This window comes from Falco rusticolus, chromosome 1 (genome assembly GCF_015220075.1).
Source record: "Falco rusticolus isolate bFalRus1 chromosome 1, bFalRus1.pri, whole genome shotgun sequence".
Lineage (NCBI taxonomy): Eukaryota > Metazoa > Chordata > Aves > Falconiformes > Falconidae > Falco > Falco rusticolus.
In genome coordinates, this window is record NC_051187.1 from 93,525,895 (window position 1) to 93,542,950 (window position 17,056).

Here is a 17,056-nt window from a genome sequence, read left to right on the forward strand (position 1 = left end):
TGGTGCAGCTTGCTGTAAACACTTTGGCAGAGACAAAGTACTCAGCCTCTTGGGAGAAACCGTATTTAGATGAGCACTGCTTCTGTGACTTCCCTTTCACAAGTTCCCATGTGAGTGCTTTTAATCAAGTCCCTTCAAAATGACTGAAATCCTAGGCGAGAGGAGGAAGAATAGCTCCTTGCTGGCAAGTGCTCGTCACTCAGATGCACTCCCTTAGACCAACACAAGTGATTCACTTGAGCAGAACGAAGGACACCACCAGTCTGTAACAGCAATATCCCAGTATAGGTCAATGCCCTACTTTGAAACTATGGAGGCCTTTATTTTGGTTTTCTCACACAAGGGAGTTAGAAATTCAAAGCTCACTTGGTGCTTTTCTTTTCCCTAGAAGCTCCTTGTACCCTTAAAGAGTGGAAGATTTGCTGAGGAGGAAACTGTACTAACAACCATCTGCTAAAGATCAGCAGACTTGCACCAGCATGATCACTAATATTTTATAGCCATATATGAAAATAAGAAAGCCTGAATTTAGCATAAGGTATTTATGAAGCAACCTCAGTGTGTCACGGGGGAAAAAAAAGAACTATATTCTGTCTGAAATGCTGATGGGTTATTTTGTGTTTGTCAGTCAACTGGACGTTGATACTAAGTACCGACACCACATCAAATTTTCATTTTAATTAGGAAGTAAGAACACTGTGAATTTTGCATTCCTGGGACACATGTCTGCATGAAAGACACTCAGCCTGAAAGCGTGTCCTGAATTACGTTATTTCAGTATTTTTCAGAGTGGTGGTTCTTTGTTTCTTTCAAAGACCTGCAGCGGTAAAGGTAGACTGATCAATATTTGGTTAGTGCTAACTACAATGAAAAGCACTGAGGACTTTCAGCTCCTACAGAATCCTGTCAGCTTACAGAAATGGCAAAGAGCATAAAAAGTCAATGAGAAGCAGGTTAGAAACTGGAAATCAAACTCTGTACTCGTTTTTTATATTTTATAGAGTAATGCATTTATCCTTTAATGAAAGTTTTTGCTTTCTCCACTACTGACAACACTTTCACTCAGGAGAGGGGCCCCAGCACTACAAACATAAGAACAAAAGTGCTTACTGGCATAAATATTTAAAAACTGAGCCTGATGTTAGCATAAATAGGACCTGATTCACCAAGTACAGCTGTGAAAATCAGAAGCAACTGAGTCAATGATGTGTATGATGCTGCTGTAAGTGAGACAGAGATGCAGTCCGTGGGAAGGAATGCTTCTTCCCTGGTCACACAGTGAGGGCAACGTGCCTCATCCTGGAGGCTCCCTGGCATTCAGTGTCTGTCCCAGGGTCCCCTCCCTGTGTACCAAAACCTCACTGTCACATCTGCGCTTGTCTGCCCTGCCAGCACACCACACTGACATCTCCTTTATTCCGCTGCCCAAAGGGCTCCCCAGAGCATGGAGGAGACACTTGCCCACTAGTGCTTTACTGTTTACGGTGATCGTGGAAGGGCCAGAGTGGGCTTCATGGTAATACTGTGGGCCATAATTATAAAAGCCTTTGAAAAGGAGGAGTGCACAGTTCCATAAGACAGGGGAGGATGTGCCTGTGCTGCTTAAAAATGAGATATTGTTTCTATAATTCAGTAAAAGACATGAGAAAACCATCAGAACGGAATGTGAAGTTTAGTCAGGAATATGAAGTGATAACTTTTTTTTTAGCACAGCAAAAAATCTAAACAAACCACATAAATCTCCTTTAGACTGTTCTGAAGCTTTTCTTGCTTCTTACGTGGATACTCAATGCATTGTGTTTGGCAGCATACCTAAAATTTGTAGTGTAAGTCAGATCATTAGAACTGAATACTGAGATAAACCTACACACATAGTGACTGATATTTGCTGGCATATTTCTGTGAAAACATGAACTGCATAGAGAAACAATAAAGAAGCTGAACACATTTCCCTAGTTAAAACAAATAACAAGAAGGGGAAAAGATACCTAGAGAATCAGATATATTGAAAAAGAGTTATCTATCATACAGGATAGGCCTAAGGAAGATTTCATTTCTCATGGCTGTTTCAGTCCTTATGGAGATTCACTGAGGCTGAAATTGCTGGGCATAAAGACTTCTTGCAAAACCTGTTAAATTTATGGCACACAAAATTTGTCTTTGTTTTGTAAGTGCAGTGTCTGAGAACAGAATAAGAAAATAAGGCTGTTATAACCTGGACTTCTTTACAGGGGATGGTACTACATCTCTTACTCCGTGAAGCAGATGCTGTATGACTTGATTTATTTATTTTCATCACTACTGTAAGTGCAGTGGATTTTTTGGAAATCAGATTCAGTGTGGTTATTTGATCAAGTCTAAGGGATGATATGAGACTCAAATCTGGAGAATTATACTACTTAGAGATAAGAAACAAAAAATAATTGATCCCTTTTGTCCATGTGCATAAGCTTCTAGCCTGTTCACGGACTGTTCAGCATTGAGACAGTTACATTAATAAAAAAGGGATGGACTTCAATCTTACGATCCTAATTAGGTCTTCATTGGGAAATGAAGCAGAAAACTTTATAGAGTGCCCTGAGATTTCCCTAAAGATGATGCTCCCAGGAGCTCTAAATGCAGAAGGCAATGGCCAAATGGAGAAAGGCACCTTGTTTGCAGAGCAAAACCTGAAACCTCCAGTTTCAGGTCCTCCGTTGAACAACCGAGAGCTCTGAAGAGGCCTGGCATGCGCCCAATTGAATGGCAGGAATACCTTGATTGGGATGCATGCTCTTTCATGGCTTACTAATGTAGGAGGAAAGAAATAAATATTCTAAAGAAAACAGAAAAAGGATCAGATTTTCCCAACACAGGGCAACAGGGACAGGCACTTGCTTAGCTACAGGTAAAAAAACAATACTTAAAATAAATTTTGGTATTGCCTTACAGGAATGTCTTCCTCTGCGACTATACTGGAAGATTTTAGAGCTAACTACCACTAAATGACACTTGCCTGACAGACTGAAGGAATGTGCAGTTCTTTTCATCAAAGACAGTTCATGTGATGGGAGACAAATCAGCTGAACAAAACTGCAGTTGCCCCATTTCTATCAAGAGCTCTGGAGTCCTTGAGAAGCCATTCTTATAGTGAAAAACACATGAAGAGGGTCAAAAAATCTTCATGACGTTTGTACATGTTCCATTAAAATCAATGAAGTTTTGCAACTGACTTTAAGAAAGGCAGGTTTTTTAGCCTAGAAGAGTAACGATAAGAATTCAGGAGCTAAATGTTACAAGTATCCAGAATTGGTAAGCCTTCCTTACTCTCTGGTTTCAAGTTCAATCTAATTTTGCATCTGCTTTCATATTGAAGTTCTCTGTTGTTTTACATTGTGTGCCACTCTCATCTTGCTCTGGAGAAAGGTAACAAACATTGCCTGCTTTAAAACCTTGTTAATAGTAACAAATCGCCTGTTGTACTGTGCTTTTTACTGGGGACACATTATTTAGGACATGGAGAAACACTAACAAAAAGCTTATGCCCTAAAAACTTAGGAAAGAAGTGAAAAGAGGATGTGAGATAAACTGGGTTGTTCAGCAAGACAATATGGCAATTAGTTATTGAACCTGGATTTCCTGCCTATTGATCCAAATTTGGTAGCCTGTGCACCCAGAACCAGTGCTGGCATTCCAAATCACAAGCACAGTCATGTGTCCGTGGCCCTGATACCTATAATCGCTGGTAGATACCGTTCCAGAGATAAATACTGCTATCTATCCAGCTACTGGGGATGTACTTGTAAAAATTATTCTTGACGCTTCTTTTTGCGAAGCCTCGGTGAAGCTGTCAGAGATGCATAAATAAAGCAAGTAAATAATTACTAGAAATACCATGCAGAGTGCTTCCTAGATCAGTGCTTTTTCAGGCATGAGGTTACTGTTATTTCCACTTGACAGATACGGAGCATGGTCATGGAGGGGTAAGCAGCCTTACCCCCATATACTGCCCACAGAACACACATTTCCCTCTTAACACCAAGGAATTCAGTCTTCATTTTTCTTTCCTGTAAGGATGAACTTTGCTATCTCCAGCTCCTGGGAAAATTCAGTTTCCCACAGCCACCAGCCCCCCTACTGCTGCTCCCCACTTTGTTCCCAGGGTGTGTTGAGGAGGCTTTGATCAAGGGCTGAGAAGAAATCTCTCAGATACCCAGGGACACTCTAAAAAGTTTTGGCTGTCAAACCAGAGACATTAAATTAAGCAGCTGTCAATGTCCAGCCCATGCAGGCGGCAAAGCAGTGGTATAATGCTATCTTGCAACCCAGAAGGCTTTTTAGTGTGGTAGTTAAGGCTCTTAAAGGTGTGTGGCAGTAAATAAGCCAGCCAGAGAGCCAAAAGGCTACAGTCTTTAGACTCCTAGTCTCATGCTGTGTTTATTGAATCATGCTGTCTTCTGAGTTACTGGCTCCCATTTCTTCTCTTATACTCACCGTATCTAAGGTCTTTTAAGTGTATGTCACAATGGAATTGATTGGGTTGAATAAATTCCCTCACTTGAAAGTTAAGAAGAATGATTCATATAATTAGAGTGAGAAGCAACTGCACAAATGTCCAGAAGACCTAAAAAATATGGGCTTTGTTAGATTTTAGACTTTCACTCCAAGGTAAATGCAAGTTGGCCCAAGACTTGTAATAAACTTCCATGACACTGGAAGACTTGACCTTGATGCCATGTCACTTGTGATTGCTGTTTTATTTGAAAGACTTACCAGTGTTTCTTTCTAGCACAGATGTAGATCTACAGATATTCTAATCAGAAATTAATTCTGTTGAAACCAAGACAGGACTTTTGATGGTTTCACTGCTTTCTGACAAAACCTACGTATTGCTGATTTTGTTTAAATTGATCAGGAATCTAAACAGGAAAATATTATAAAGATCCAATATTACTTGGAAATTCCTGGGATCCAGAACAAATCCCTGACTCCAGCACAAATAAGATTTTGTCTATAAAGTGTTGAAGTAATCAGGACCCAAATAGTCGAACTGTATTATCTGGAAATATCACCAGAACATGTATTTATTTCCTCTCTTCTCATTTTGCAGGCTTAGGATACTCACCTGAAAATACGCGTGTCCACTTTCTGTCCCTGAATTGCAGTGTAACAGGGAGACAATTCGGTACAGGATATAACATGAAATTATAATGTTTTACATAAAAACTCTTGAAAAGAAAACTGGTAGCAAGAAATCCAAGCAGAGGGATTTTTTGAACACTGTTTTCTCAACCGATGAATTGGCTCACTAAACCATTTCATGCTAAGCTGCGTGTTATAATGTGCAGCGTTTATAGCACTTGCAGTTAGTATCCATCTCACCTCATGAAGAAAAGGGAACAGGTGGGAGAAAGGAGAATAAGAGGTTTCTCCTCACTACGTTTTTAAGTGAGAACATCATCAGTGCTGCATTGCACGAAATTTTACTTCTCTAATGTTAGTTATTAGCCAGAAACCAAAATCCAAGAATTTCACATAACTCAAGTAAGTAGATATACCTTAGATGGATAAACTCACTTGACACGAAGAGTATGTTCCTATTTCATACTCGTTAGATTGAAAATATAGTTCATTAGATAAAACAAGCACTTTGTCCACACCTATTTTTTTCTGTAAGAGACTACCAGAAAAATAAAACAAAAGGGAAGGATTTTTTCAGAAAAGAAAAATGAGAATAGTTGTATTTTATCACACAAAACTTGAATGCTCTAGAGAATCAATCAATAAGCTTTATAACTTCTAAAACGAGCTTTCATTAAACTTTCTGTGAGACTCACAAATGCAACATATAGTAAAACAATGCTTCCATCGGACCAAAATTTAAATGGAAAAATCTTTGAATAGACTGGCGTATTTTGAGTTATGCACAAAAGTATTCTTACATAGATGGGTAGTACGATGGGGGAACCTATCTTTGACCTGTAACATTACCAGAGTTACTTTCTTACTGTCATTGTTTGCCTTATTTGCTAATAGCAATAGGGAAGAAAGGTATCTTAGAAATGTTGTTTTCCCGATAAATGTCACAAGTATGGAGCTGCCTATTTAAAGCTACAGTATGTACCCAGCATGTGTGTATGACTTCAGTTTACACTGTCTTTGATATACAGCTGGGTAAGATAAATGTTCATCAAAAATCCTTTCACTTTCCTAGGAAAGTCTAGTAGTTTCCCAACACAGAGTTCTACAAATTTTTTGATGAGCCTAATCAACCAAAATTAAAAGATCATTAACATGTACGTTTAGCACAGGAGCATCTTTCGTGCAGCAAAAGCATTATCTGAGTATTTTTTAAACGAAAATGTGCCATAGCTCAGGGACATTTTTAAAACTGTGAGAGAGCTATCAATGGACAAAAGAGAAAGAAAGACCACACGTTGAGTGCATGCTTGATAGTCTGTGCAATTTGTTGTGAAGTACCACTTGTAATAGGCCTGCCACAGAGCCATTGGTTTGAAAGGTTAATGACTGCAGCAATCATAATTTCATTTTGCAAGGAATGGGATGACAGGAAGCCAAATACAAAATGGAGAGGTCCCACTGTGATGGCAGCTGAGACACAATTCATCAAGAAGAGTGCAGGAACATTGTAAAACCCGAGTGCTAGGGACAGCCTTTTCAGCCTGGGAAGGGCTCAGGACTTCTGTTACGCTCATTTTTCAAGGATGGTATAGAGGCTTTAAAATGGCTAAATCACCACATATAGGTATAAGTTCTTCCTTGGTGCTTTTCCTTACAATAGCTGTTAGGTCATCTGAAGGTTATTACCCCACCTCCTTATGTTTTCTTTACTGTACCTCATCTTCTATTTTAAATGTTGATCTAGACTACTCCCAAAACAGTCATTGTCATGATAGGTATTCCAATGGTCTTTGGGTCTTTCCTGCAGTTAATACTCCACTTCTGGTTTCCTAGAGCATCAGCTATACCACAGTCTGATACAAGACTTTCTAAAGCTTTCAGCTGTGCCTGTATACACAGAGATGCTATATGAGACCCTGTGCTCCTTCTGCCTTCACTACTTTTTGCTGGATTTGGTGTGTAATTTGCCTACACTAGAAAAACAGATTAAAATATCTTTAAAAGTTTACATTTCCATTTTTGTATATGTAAAACCCACAAAATCAATCGAACCTTGTAATCATCAACAGTACAGAAATATAGTAATATTTGTCGCTTTCTCATCTGAAGTCCATGAGAAGTATACGTAAGTAATCTGAAATCATAAATAATAAATAACTGGATGTAAGCTGTGAGAAGTTCCGGTCACCCCTATCTTGGAACAGACAGCCTATAACTAGACAGTGTTCAGGGAAATCATCAGGCTGGAGTGAGATTGTAAAATTTTTAGTTCAGAAAAGAAAGGACTAAGTAGAATATGTGTTAAAGGTGTGTAAAACAGTGAATATCCTGGAGAAGTAATGGTAATGTTCATTCATTTTCTCATAGCAGAAATACTACAGATACCTTATTAAAATGAAAGGCAGCAGGTTTGACATAGAAATTATTTTTCACAGAAGGCATAACTAAAGGTATGGAGCTAATTTCCCACAGGGTGCTGTAGATGTCAAAATATCCTGATAGGTTCAAAAAATAATTATCATAGTTTATGGAAGAAAATTTCGATAAAGTATGTAAAATAAAAACATGCAGTTAAAACTTTCAGCAGAGGAAGTATTTCAATAGCAGAGTACCAGGTGACAGCACGGTATATGTCAGGGGAATTATCATTCTAAATTTTCTTTATTCTTATACCCTTTCCCTTATGTGGCCACCCTTGAGAACAGGGTACTGAGGTAAAGAGACTGAGTACTGCTTTTCTTCTGGTTCATTAATTTGTTTTTCTTTATCATATCTGGGACCTATTTCTTTCTGTCATATTTGCAGAGACAGAGGAAAAACGTCCATACTAGAAAGGCTGTTGATAATACACAGAAAAAAAATTTTATTCATTACTTTCTGACAGACCTAAACCATTAAGTAATATAATACAGATGTACTCAAATTCTTCAGCAAGAAATGTCAGCTTTGAACTTATACCTACTATCACCGTAGTAGGTATGGAGTCTTGTTGATTCTAAAGCCTCAAGTTTTGTGTTCATTAGGGTTATCAATATTTGCACTATCACAGATACTTCGTCTTCTGGTATTATTACAGTTTAACTATTGAAAATCTAATTTTTTGGGGGTCTGTATAAGGATAGAGTTGTTGCCTATTCCTTCTGTAAAGGGATACGCAATCCTTGGATTTATAGATGGGAAAATGCTGCCTGAAACCAGCATTCACTCCTAGACTAGCAAGCAGTAACTACTTTAACTGATATTGGTTGAACTAGCTTAACTACTGCATGTTGATTCCAAATATCAAGGGATCAAATAGAAATATTTATTCTATAGTTCATAGGTGACACAAATACAGAGCAGCAAAAAATCGTATATATAGGGCATTATTCTGCTGAATTAACCAGAGTACATGTAAAAACTATGCCGGCTGGCTCTAGCTACATTGCCTTTAGGACTTCGGTCTGCACTACAGTTCTTTTGAACCCCTGACAGTGCACACTGCAATGCTGATGCTGCTGTGCTGTAGGATGCTGTAAATTTAGTCTAGCAGGACCACAAAGTCAGCCAAATTACAGTAACTTAAATTTATGCCTTAATTTATCTTGCTTTATACAATTAAATTGTTGAAGAGATAGTAAGACAGGCAAACATTTGGTGAAAAGCATAAAGCACAAACATAGGATCTGCACAAGTTTTGATGGTGTTATATAAAAGATGTGTACCTGTGTGTTTCATTAAATATTTTCAGTAGAGTTCCCTTCCTAGTAGAATGATTAAATAGAATATTGCAGACTCACAGAATGGCTGAGGTTGGAAGGGACCTCTGGAGGTCATCTTGTTCCACACCCCTGCTCAAGCAGGGCCGGGTTGCTCAGGACCATGTCGAGACAGCTTTTGGATATCTCCAAGGAGGGAGACCCCACAAGCTCAATGGGCAACCTGTGCCAGCGCTCAGCCAACCCTCACAGTGAAACAGTATTTCCTGATGTTCAGAACGAACCGCCTGTGTCTCAGTTTGCACCCATTGCCTCTGGTCCTGTCACTGGGCACCACTGAAAAGAGCCTGGATCTGTCTTCTTTACATGCTTCATTTAGATATTTATATATGTTGGTAAGATCTCCCTGAGCCTTCTTTTCCCCAGGCTGATCACTTCCAGCTCTCAGCCTTTCCTCACAGGAGAGATGCTACAGTCCCTTAGTCACCTTTGTGACCCTTTTCTGGGCCCTCTCCAGTATGTCCATGTCTCTCTTCTACTGAGGAGCCCAGAACTGGACACAGCACTCCAGGTGTGGCTTCACCAGTGCTGAGTACAGAAGAATCACCTCCTCCACCTGCTGGCGACACCTTGCCTAATGCAGCTCAGGGTGCTGTTTGCTGCTTTTGCTGCAAGGGCACATTGCTGGCTTGCGCTCAACAAAGGGAAGCTGCTTTCCAGCTGGGTGGCCCCCAGCATATATCGTTGCATGAAGCACACAGGGACAGAGATACTGGCAGGATAGCATTAAGCTGGATCAGAAAAAGTGGGGCAAGAAGAAGGTGGCCCATGGCAGGCAGAAGGGGTTGATCAAGCATTGTCAGTTGGAGACCATCTAAGTGCAGACCTTGGGAGGCACTGTAATAGCATCCTGTTTCAGAAACCACCAAAGCCACTCAGACTGTATTTGATAAAAGCTAGGTATGTGGCAGGAAAGATGAACTGATCAGCAAAGCCAAGCTGCTCATACTCTGAGCTGAGGCAGACCTGTCCTACCAGTTCTCTGAAGTGATTAGGGAGCTAGCACCCAATTTTGCGGTAGAAAGTGATAAATGTGAGAAACAAAACAAACCCCATCTCAGCTGAAAGTTTTGAAATCCTTCATTTCTGAAGCCTAATGCTTGGGCTAAAGACTACTGCTTTAAACTGATTTATAACAATCACTAGCCCTGGGCATGCTTTACAGCATTTTTGAAAGTAATTGATAATTTTGCAATTATATTAAACAGAAAACCCCTGAAGTTCATGCTCATTAACTCTAAAAAGTCAAAGTTATTTATATATATGCGTGTCTTGAATTATCATGTAGTGATAAGGAAATGAAACACCTGAATAAAGAGGTATTATCATGTATTACCATCAACATTCTTTTGGTGTAAGTAGAACTTCCATCTCTAGAACACAAAAGCATACAAAGAGCTGGAATTACTCCTTTCAAAAGATAGTAAAATGGTAATCACTTAAAATACTTCCTTATAACCTGTTCTTTTTCTCCATACCTCATTTTATGCAGAGAATTATGAGTGTCCTTTATTTCTGAGACTCTAAAAATAATTATTCTTAGAGAAACAGACAGAGGGCTTATTTTATCCACTATACTTTGTACCTTTTTGCCTTAGACAATTAGGGACATTAGTTCATGATTTACAATGCCTAGGAAATACTATCATTAGCAGGGGAATGTTCTCTGGTACCACGAGGAAATGAAAAGCTTTTAAGAGCAATCATTGTTAATCACTACCATGCCAACGTTATATACCTTCTGGAACTGAGGATGAAATATAGACAGGACACATTAAGTGACTCTATACTTTTCCTGTATTGTAAGCTTTTGATAAAAATGCAGTTTTAAGACATCCTTTTGCATAGCTTGCTTTCATTACAAAATACATGTTATCTAAGAATTCTGCAAGATTTACGTTTCTTGTACAAATCGTTGACAATATTGTCCCTGATTCCATAGTTGAGCTTCATTGTGCTTTTAGCATTATTATAAATTGTTATACAATTTCACTTGAGCACTAAATGCCAATGGCAAGAAGGTGGCCCTTTTGTAAGCGTGAGAGAACAAATAAATCAAAAGGTGATAAATACAATTAAATTGACCTTTACCCCCAGCTCAGCAGGTGACTTAGCACCTGCATAGTTGCAGTACTCACAACTGAGTACAGAGATTAACATTACACACCAACAATTTGCAAGCAATTGCTATTATTCATTTTTTTTAATATAATGTATTTTCTATCCAATGTTAATTGCATGTAATATCCTACAGAACTGGTAATCATGCGAAATATAGTAGAATAAAAAAGAGGAAATGGCTTATTTTTAAAGAAAACAGCTTTTTAAAAATATACTATAAATAAAATCAAGGGCATCTCTTACTTTTGGTGTAGAGACAGAATTTAGTACTACCTACTAAATATTTTTGTGTCTTATTTCTATGCTGAGCTAACCAAGGATGCCTCACATTTAGCACCAAGCCCAGCACCACAGGACAGCAAGTACACACTGGAAAAGGAAGCAGAATGCACCTATGTACTGGGGTCCTCAGTGCCAATAGAGCACATATACCAGCAAAAAATCACAACTTTTTTTGACAACAAAAAAGTAAAAAAAAATTGCTTCTAGTAAAGCATCTAACAAGTTTATAGATTTGTATAGAAAGTACTGAAAAAGTAATCTCCTGCAGCTCACCTAACAAAAAATTCCTCTAGTGCAATTTAAGCCGATTACTCCTTGTGACAGCTACTGTGAACACAAAAATCAAAACCTTTCCTCTTACTGACCAAATTCTTCACAACTTACATTCTCTGCCATTATTGCATCTTTAGACAAACAACTTCAACACAATTTTCAGCCTGTCCTTGAACAAAGTCCTAGTATACTAAGTTACAAATGTTCTCTTCTGTATACTTTCTAATTTGTCAGCATCTTTTGGTCATTAAATAGTCCAGTTGTTGAAGGTGATTGTTTCCTCATCTGACCAGACATGCAGTATTTAGCTACTGAGTCCCATGGACTCCACTGCCAGTCATTCTTACACAGCTGAGATTGCAGAGTCCTTTCCTGTGAATGGATGGTAAAATAAAAAAGGAAGTGCTTACATTCTTGAAACCTCTATATAAGATCTGAAGTTCCTTCTTTGTGAATTTACTCTGTGCTTCCAGCAGTTCAAGAGCTTCAGGTCTATGTCGTACTGTGGCCATTTCCATTTCATCTTCTACAGTGTCTGCAGAATACAAGAGACAGAGAAGGAAAGCTCAACACAAAATACAGGATGTAGAAATACCTAACCCTTACAGAAAAAAAGAAAGTTAAATGACATTCTCTTAAAGAACTTCATTTGCAGCTTTAAAGACAAATTACATGCTCATTTTGAACTTTTAGGGAACGGGTATCTATCTGCTTCTGTGGCTGCACAGAACAGTGAACAGCAATGACGATCCAGCGGTCTGGATATTATCATGTAAGTACAAATAGCAATAAACTGGAAAGCCAACATTCTGCAAGAGCATGCATGACACAATATGACTTTTCTGTTTCTATGACCCTCTGACTAAATAAAACAATTTTACAAAACTTTAGTGACTCCAGTATACTGGAAATTTTCCCTTGGTTAGTTAATGGATGTGAATTCACTGTATCAGACTGGGATTTTCAGTGTTCTCTTATTGTGAAGTTGTGCTCTGGAAAGCGTGGGAGATGGATGTTGCATGTTCAACAGCAGACCTTACTTTGAGTGTGGTATAATAAACCCTTCAGGGCAAACATGATGATTCATGGTGAGCAGCCTAAGTGGGGAACATGATTTCAGTGACATCACCATTAGGTGAATAAGAATGTGGATATACACATTCAAGGCTTAGAATAGAGCTGAATGCAGCCCTAAAACAATGAGAATCAATGCCCTTTTTATTTTATTTTTTTCAGGTAGAATTTTAAATGTGAAAGTTCCATAAAATAGCTAAAGAAACTTACTATATGTATTTTTTTATACAGGGTGCCAGCCGTATAGCTGATCAAAATATGAATGTGTTTATCCATTTTTAAGTGCTCCCAGCATTAAACATAGCTTTTGTAATACACCAGACTAATTTAATCAAATCACTACCTTATTCTGATTTAACAGTTATACCAACTACAGAAATGTAATGTGAGAGAATACACCTAATTGTCACTTCTACAATGCTGAAGATAAATATTTTCATTCATCAGTGGGGACTTTGCATTCTTAAAGTTTTATTCCATTCATTTTCATAAGAGCACAATATTAGGATATTCCATTAAAACTGTATTATGCCTACATCTTCACATATTTTTGTTCTGCTACAATGCAGTAATAATAACTTTCAGCTGCTTTGGAGAAATCTGGCATCAGAGGATATAGTTCAGCTAAACAAAGAGTGAACAACCTTTAAATAGATATAGTCATGATAGATAAACTATTTGGATAAATCTTCACAAAACTGTAGGGCCTTATCTTTTCTCCTGTCAAAGAGATGTTGCTGTTAGCACTCATCTCAGGAAGACGATTTCACTATCACCCAGATGATCTCAGTGACACCCACAGTCTTATCTAAGAATGTCCATTGTGTACTGGCTTATGGACAAACTATGTTTCTCTTTCATTTTTCCTTATATATTATCTCAGGGGTCCTCAAACTATGGCCCACGGGCCGGATACGGCCCCCCAGGGTCCTCAATCCGGCCCCCGCTATTTACAGACCCCGCTGCCTCCCCCCGCCGCGGGTTCGGGGGGGAAACCAAGCAGCCGCAGATGACTGCCTGCCACTGCATCCGCGCGCCGGCCCCCTGGTTAAAAAGTTTGAGGACCCCTGTATTATCTCATATGACTCGTTCACCACTACCATCTTTGTGGAAACTTCCAATCTAAATGCTATTGACAAAACCCTCAAGTGATACAACTTACATTGACCTTACGATGTTTGAAACACTTTTAAAGGGCCACTATCTGAACTCACAAGATTATAACAAATTCAGCTCTCCTCTAAAAAAACAGGTGCAAAGAGGAAGTCTTGAAAATCCTGCCTTTATAGATAAAATTGGAATAAAGTAGTCCCAGAGTTAAAAAGCTGTCTTCCTAACCTATGGAAGGTATATCAAAGTTCTTAAGTTCCATTTTAATTCTGCATTAAAACATCCAGGATTTGTTTTGCAGAGTTTCTAAAGCCTTTCCATCATGTTTTATGAGATTAATCTTTTATATTCTTCATATTGTCACTAAAGTGTCTATAACAATATCATGCTGTAGATATGCAGTCAATTTTTTTTTTTTGTCAGCTGCAAATCAACACTAGTTGCTTAGGCTAAACTGGCAAAAGAATCAACCTGAGAATAAATATTGTTGAAAAATCATGTGATTTATATTCCAAGAGTTATATGGGATTTAAATAGGCTACTGTTTAGACTAAAAGGGACTTAATTGGAAGTGAGCTCTCTAAGCATCCATTGGTGAAACATCTGGCTACCTAGACAGACATCTACAAGCTTTTCTAGAAGCGAAATGAATACACATAATAAATGTGAGGCTAGAGATAAAGGCCAGACAATGTGATGCTGAGCACAATGTTTGATATACCCTTAGTAATAAACATTTGTATTGTGTTTTAATGATTCAGTGAGAATGTAGAAGACTGCAGTGTGGTGATGATGTTTTCTGTTAATGAAAAGGTTCAGTATAGCACTTTTTTCACACTCTGTTTCTGTAGTTTCTTACAGATATAAATAATAATAAGAAAGGGATCAATGTAAACTTCCTTACAATGTGCCAACTATGCTGATTAAACTACTGTAGCAGGTTTTTAGTTTACTTTTGTTCACACTTATGGCTACCATTATCCAGACAGGAAAAAATATATACTTTAAAACTTGGTGAAAATGTGTGGAAATATATCTGTTTCTAAACATTAACATTTTTTATGGAATTAATGAAAAATTAGTTATTTCAGATCTCTAGTTTCTTCAGCCTAAGAAAGTTAAGGGGGTTTTGTTTGTTTCATAAAAGGCTAACATTTCAACTGAAAAACAGAAACAAGTTCATATTCACGTAACATATTAAAAATATTCTTACTGATTTCATAAATGAGTAGCTTCCTTCTAGCTAAACAGTAAAGACAGTTTTTAATGTATCATCACAGGAGCTATGCTTTGAACATTTTGTTGTTCATTAAAGAGCAAAATGATAAAAGCAATGCAAAAGGTAGACATACTCTTCAAATAATGGCAACTGGAGAAGCATATCCAAAGTTAGGGCTCAGTGCACATCTGTAAAAATTGTACACATGTGTATGCCTGCACAAACCTCAGATTATAGCTCCCCTATCTAATAACTACAGGCACACATGCTTGTCTTTTCTAAAACCATTCCTGAGTCTAGTCCTATCTCTAGCACACGCATTTAGCTAAGGAAGGATGGATTTAATTTTAGGCTTACTAGTCTAATGCACACAAATAAGAAAAAGCATTCCTTGACGTGCTATGTTCAATGGGCATGCTGAAATAAGATTTTACTTTTTCGGATAACCTTTGTCTGCACATATTGATAGAAGTTAAGTACAGAAGTGCAAATTTAGGCTATGTATACTTCAAAAAAATACTTGTTTCAAAAATATTCTCTTTACAATTTCTAAGGAATTCACATTACATGGTTGTTATTGTAGGTAGTGCTGGCTTCATTCCTAGTACAATGTTCCTTCTTTCATGTTAGCAGAAGTCAAATAGCACATGTCAAAATGGGATAATGACAAATTGTGTCTACAATGATATTCTTATTTAATGTAATACTTCCATTTAATATAACATTCTTACTTAATATAACACTTCCTTATTGATGAGACTACAGAGAAAAATGCTGAATGCAATTTTTTTTTACTTCTTGGTTTCAAATATGAAATATTAATGCAAATTTTATCTTGACTTGTTTTTTCTGGTTTAAAAACACTTTCAGCAAGAAAATACGGGTTTTGCATGGTCAAGGTTTTTGAGATGGACTCTAAATATTTTTGTGTAACCTGTGCAGACAAAAAGCTCACATAGAAATGTGCAAGGAATAAGGATGTGTTGCTCTTCAACCAACTTCAAACAACAGATACAACCTTCTATTCTATTTCCTTTTCCTACTCTATGCCCCATGATTGCAAGTATTCAAGGCCAGGCTGGATGGGGCTTTGAGCAACCTGATCTAGTGAAAGATGTCTCTGCCAATGGAAGGAAGTTTGGACTACATGATTTTATAGATGTCTTCCAACCCAACCCATTCTGTGATTCTGTGATGCTTTTTAGGCTCTAGGACTTTCTTACTTAGGTCACGTAACCAAAAGCAACTTCTACATAATGAATTACTACGAGGTGTCATGACAGTGATTGACCTTTTTAAGCTATCCTGTTTCCAAGTAAAACACATCAGCTGAAGCCACCATGAAAAAATCACTATGCACCCAAATCTTTAGTCCTTTTCATCTTTGAGTTCTCAAATACATAGAAAGGGAAGCAAGTACCACAGTCCTCTCTGCAGAGAAGCCTATGAAAAACAGTGAATTGGGATAGTAAAAAGAAAAACTAGATCCACACTACTGAGGTCTAGGCACTTAACAAGGGCCTGTGTTTGTAGCCAAGTTGCCTTAGATTGTTCCATATTCCCTGGACAAGGGGAACTGCTCTTGGAGGCTTGTGGTTTTTTTTACCTTAGATTGATCATTATGCTTTATCAGAAGAGTATACAGGAAGCACAGCGACCACTGGGCTTCTAATTTAAGGTGCTCAGATTAGTGCCTAGAATTGAGCCAAATTAATCTACACTGAATTGGGTGCACAGGGATAGTTTAAAATCAGTTATAGTAGCCAATTTATATGCAAATATATTAGTGTTATTACTATAATTAATCTCTATCTAGGTATATATGTTTTTATGTATGTATGTTGCTGAAGATACCCTTGCTCATTGCAGGGGAGTTGGATTAGATGACCTTTCAAGGTCCCTTCCAATGCAAATTATTCTATGGTTCTATGTATGTATCTATGTATGTATCTCTCTCTCTCTCCCTCCTTCCTTCCCCCTAACTTTGTCTGTTAGCTACCCTAGAGCGATTTTATTTCCTCACAGCATATCAAAACATTTAAGGTAGTGTCAGTGTGCTTTTGTTTTACCTCCACGTTCACATACTTTTCTTTCAATG

The 17,056-nt window shown here is 37.9% G+C and overlaps 1 protein-coding gene across 7 annotated transcripts in view; it reads right to left on the reverse strand.

The window, feature by feature from the left end:
- The window catches only part of KCNIP4 (potassium voltage-gated channel interacting protein 4), a 427,804-nt gene that overhangs the window by 27,335 nt on the left and 383,413 nt on the right, over positions 1-17,056 (reverse strand). For all 7 annotated transcript variants that reach the window (XM_037390378.1, XM_037390339.1, XM_037390369.1 and 4 more), the window contains one exon: positions 11,966-12,090. In XM_037390378.1, coding sequence (XP_037246275.1) covers positions 11,966-12,090 — 125 coding nt within the window. The remainder of the gene's footprint in view (positions 1-11,965; positions 12,091-17,056) is intronic.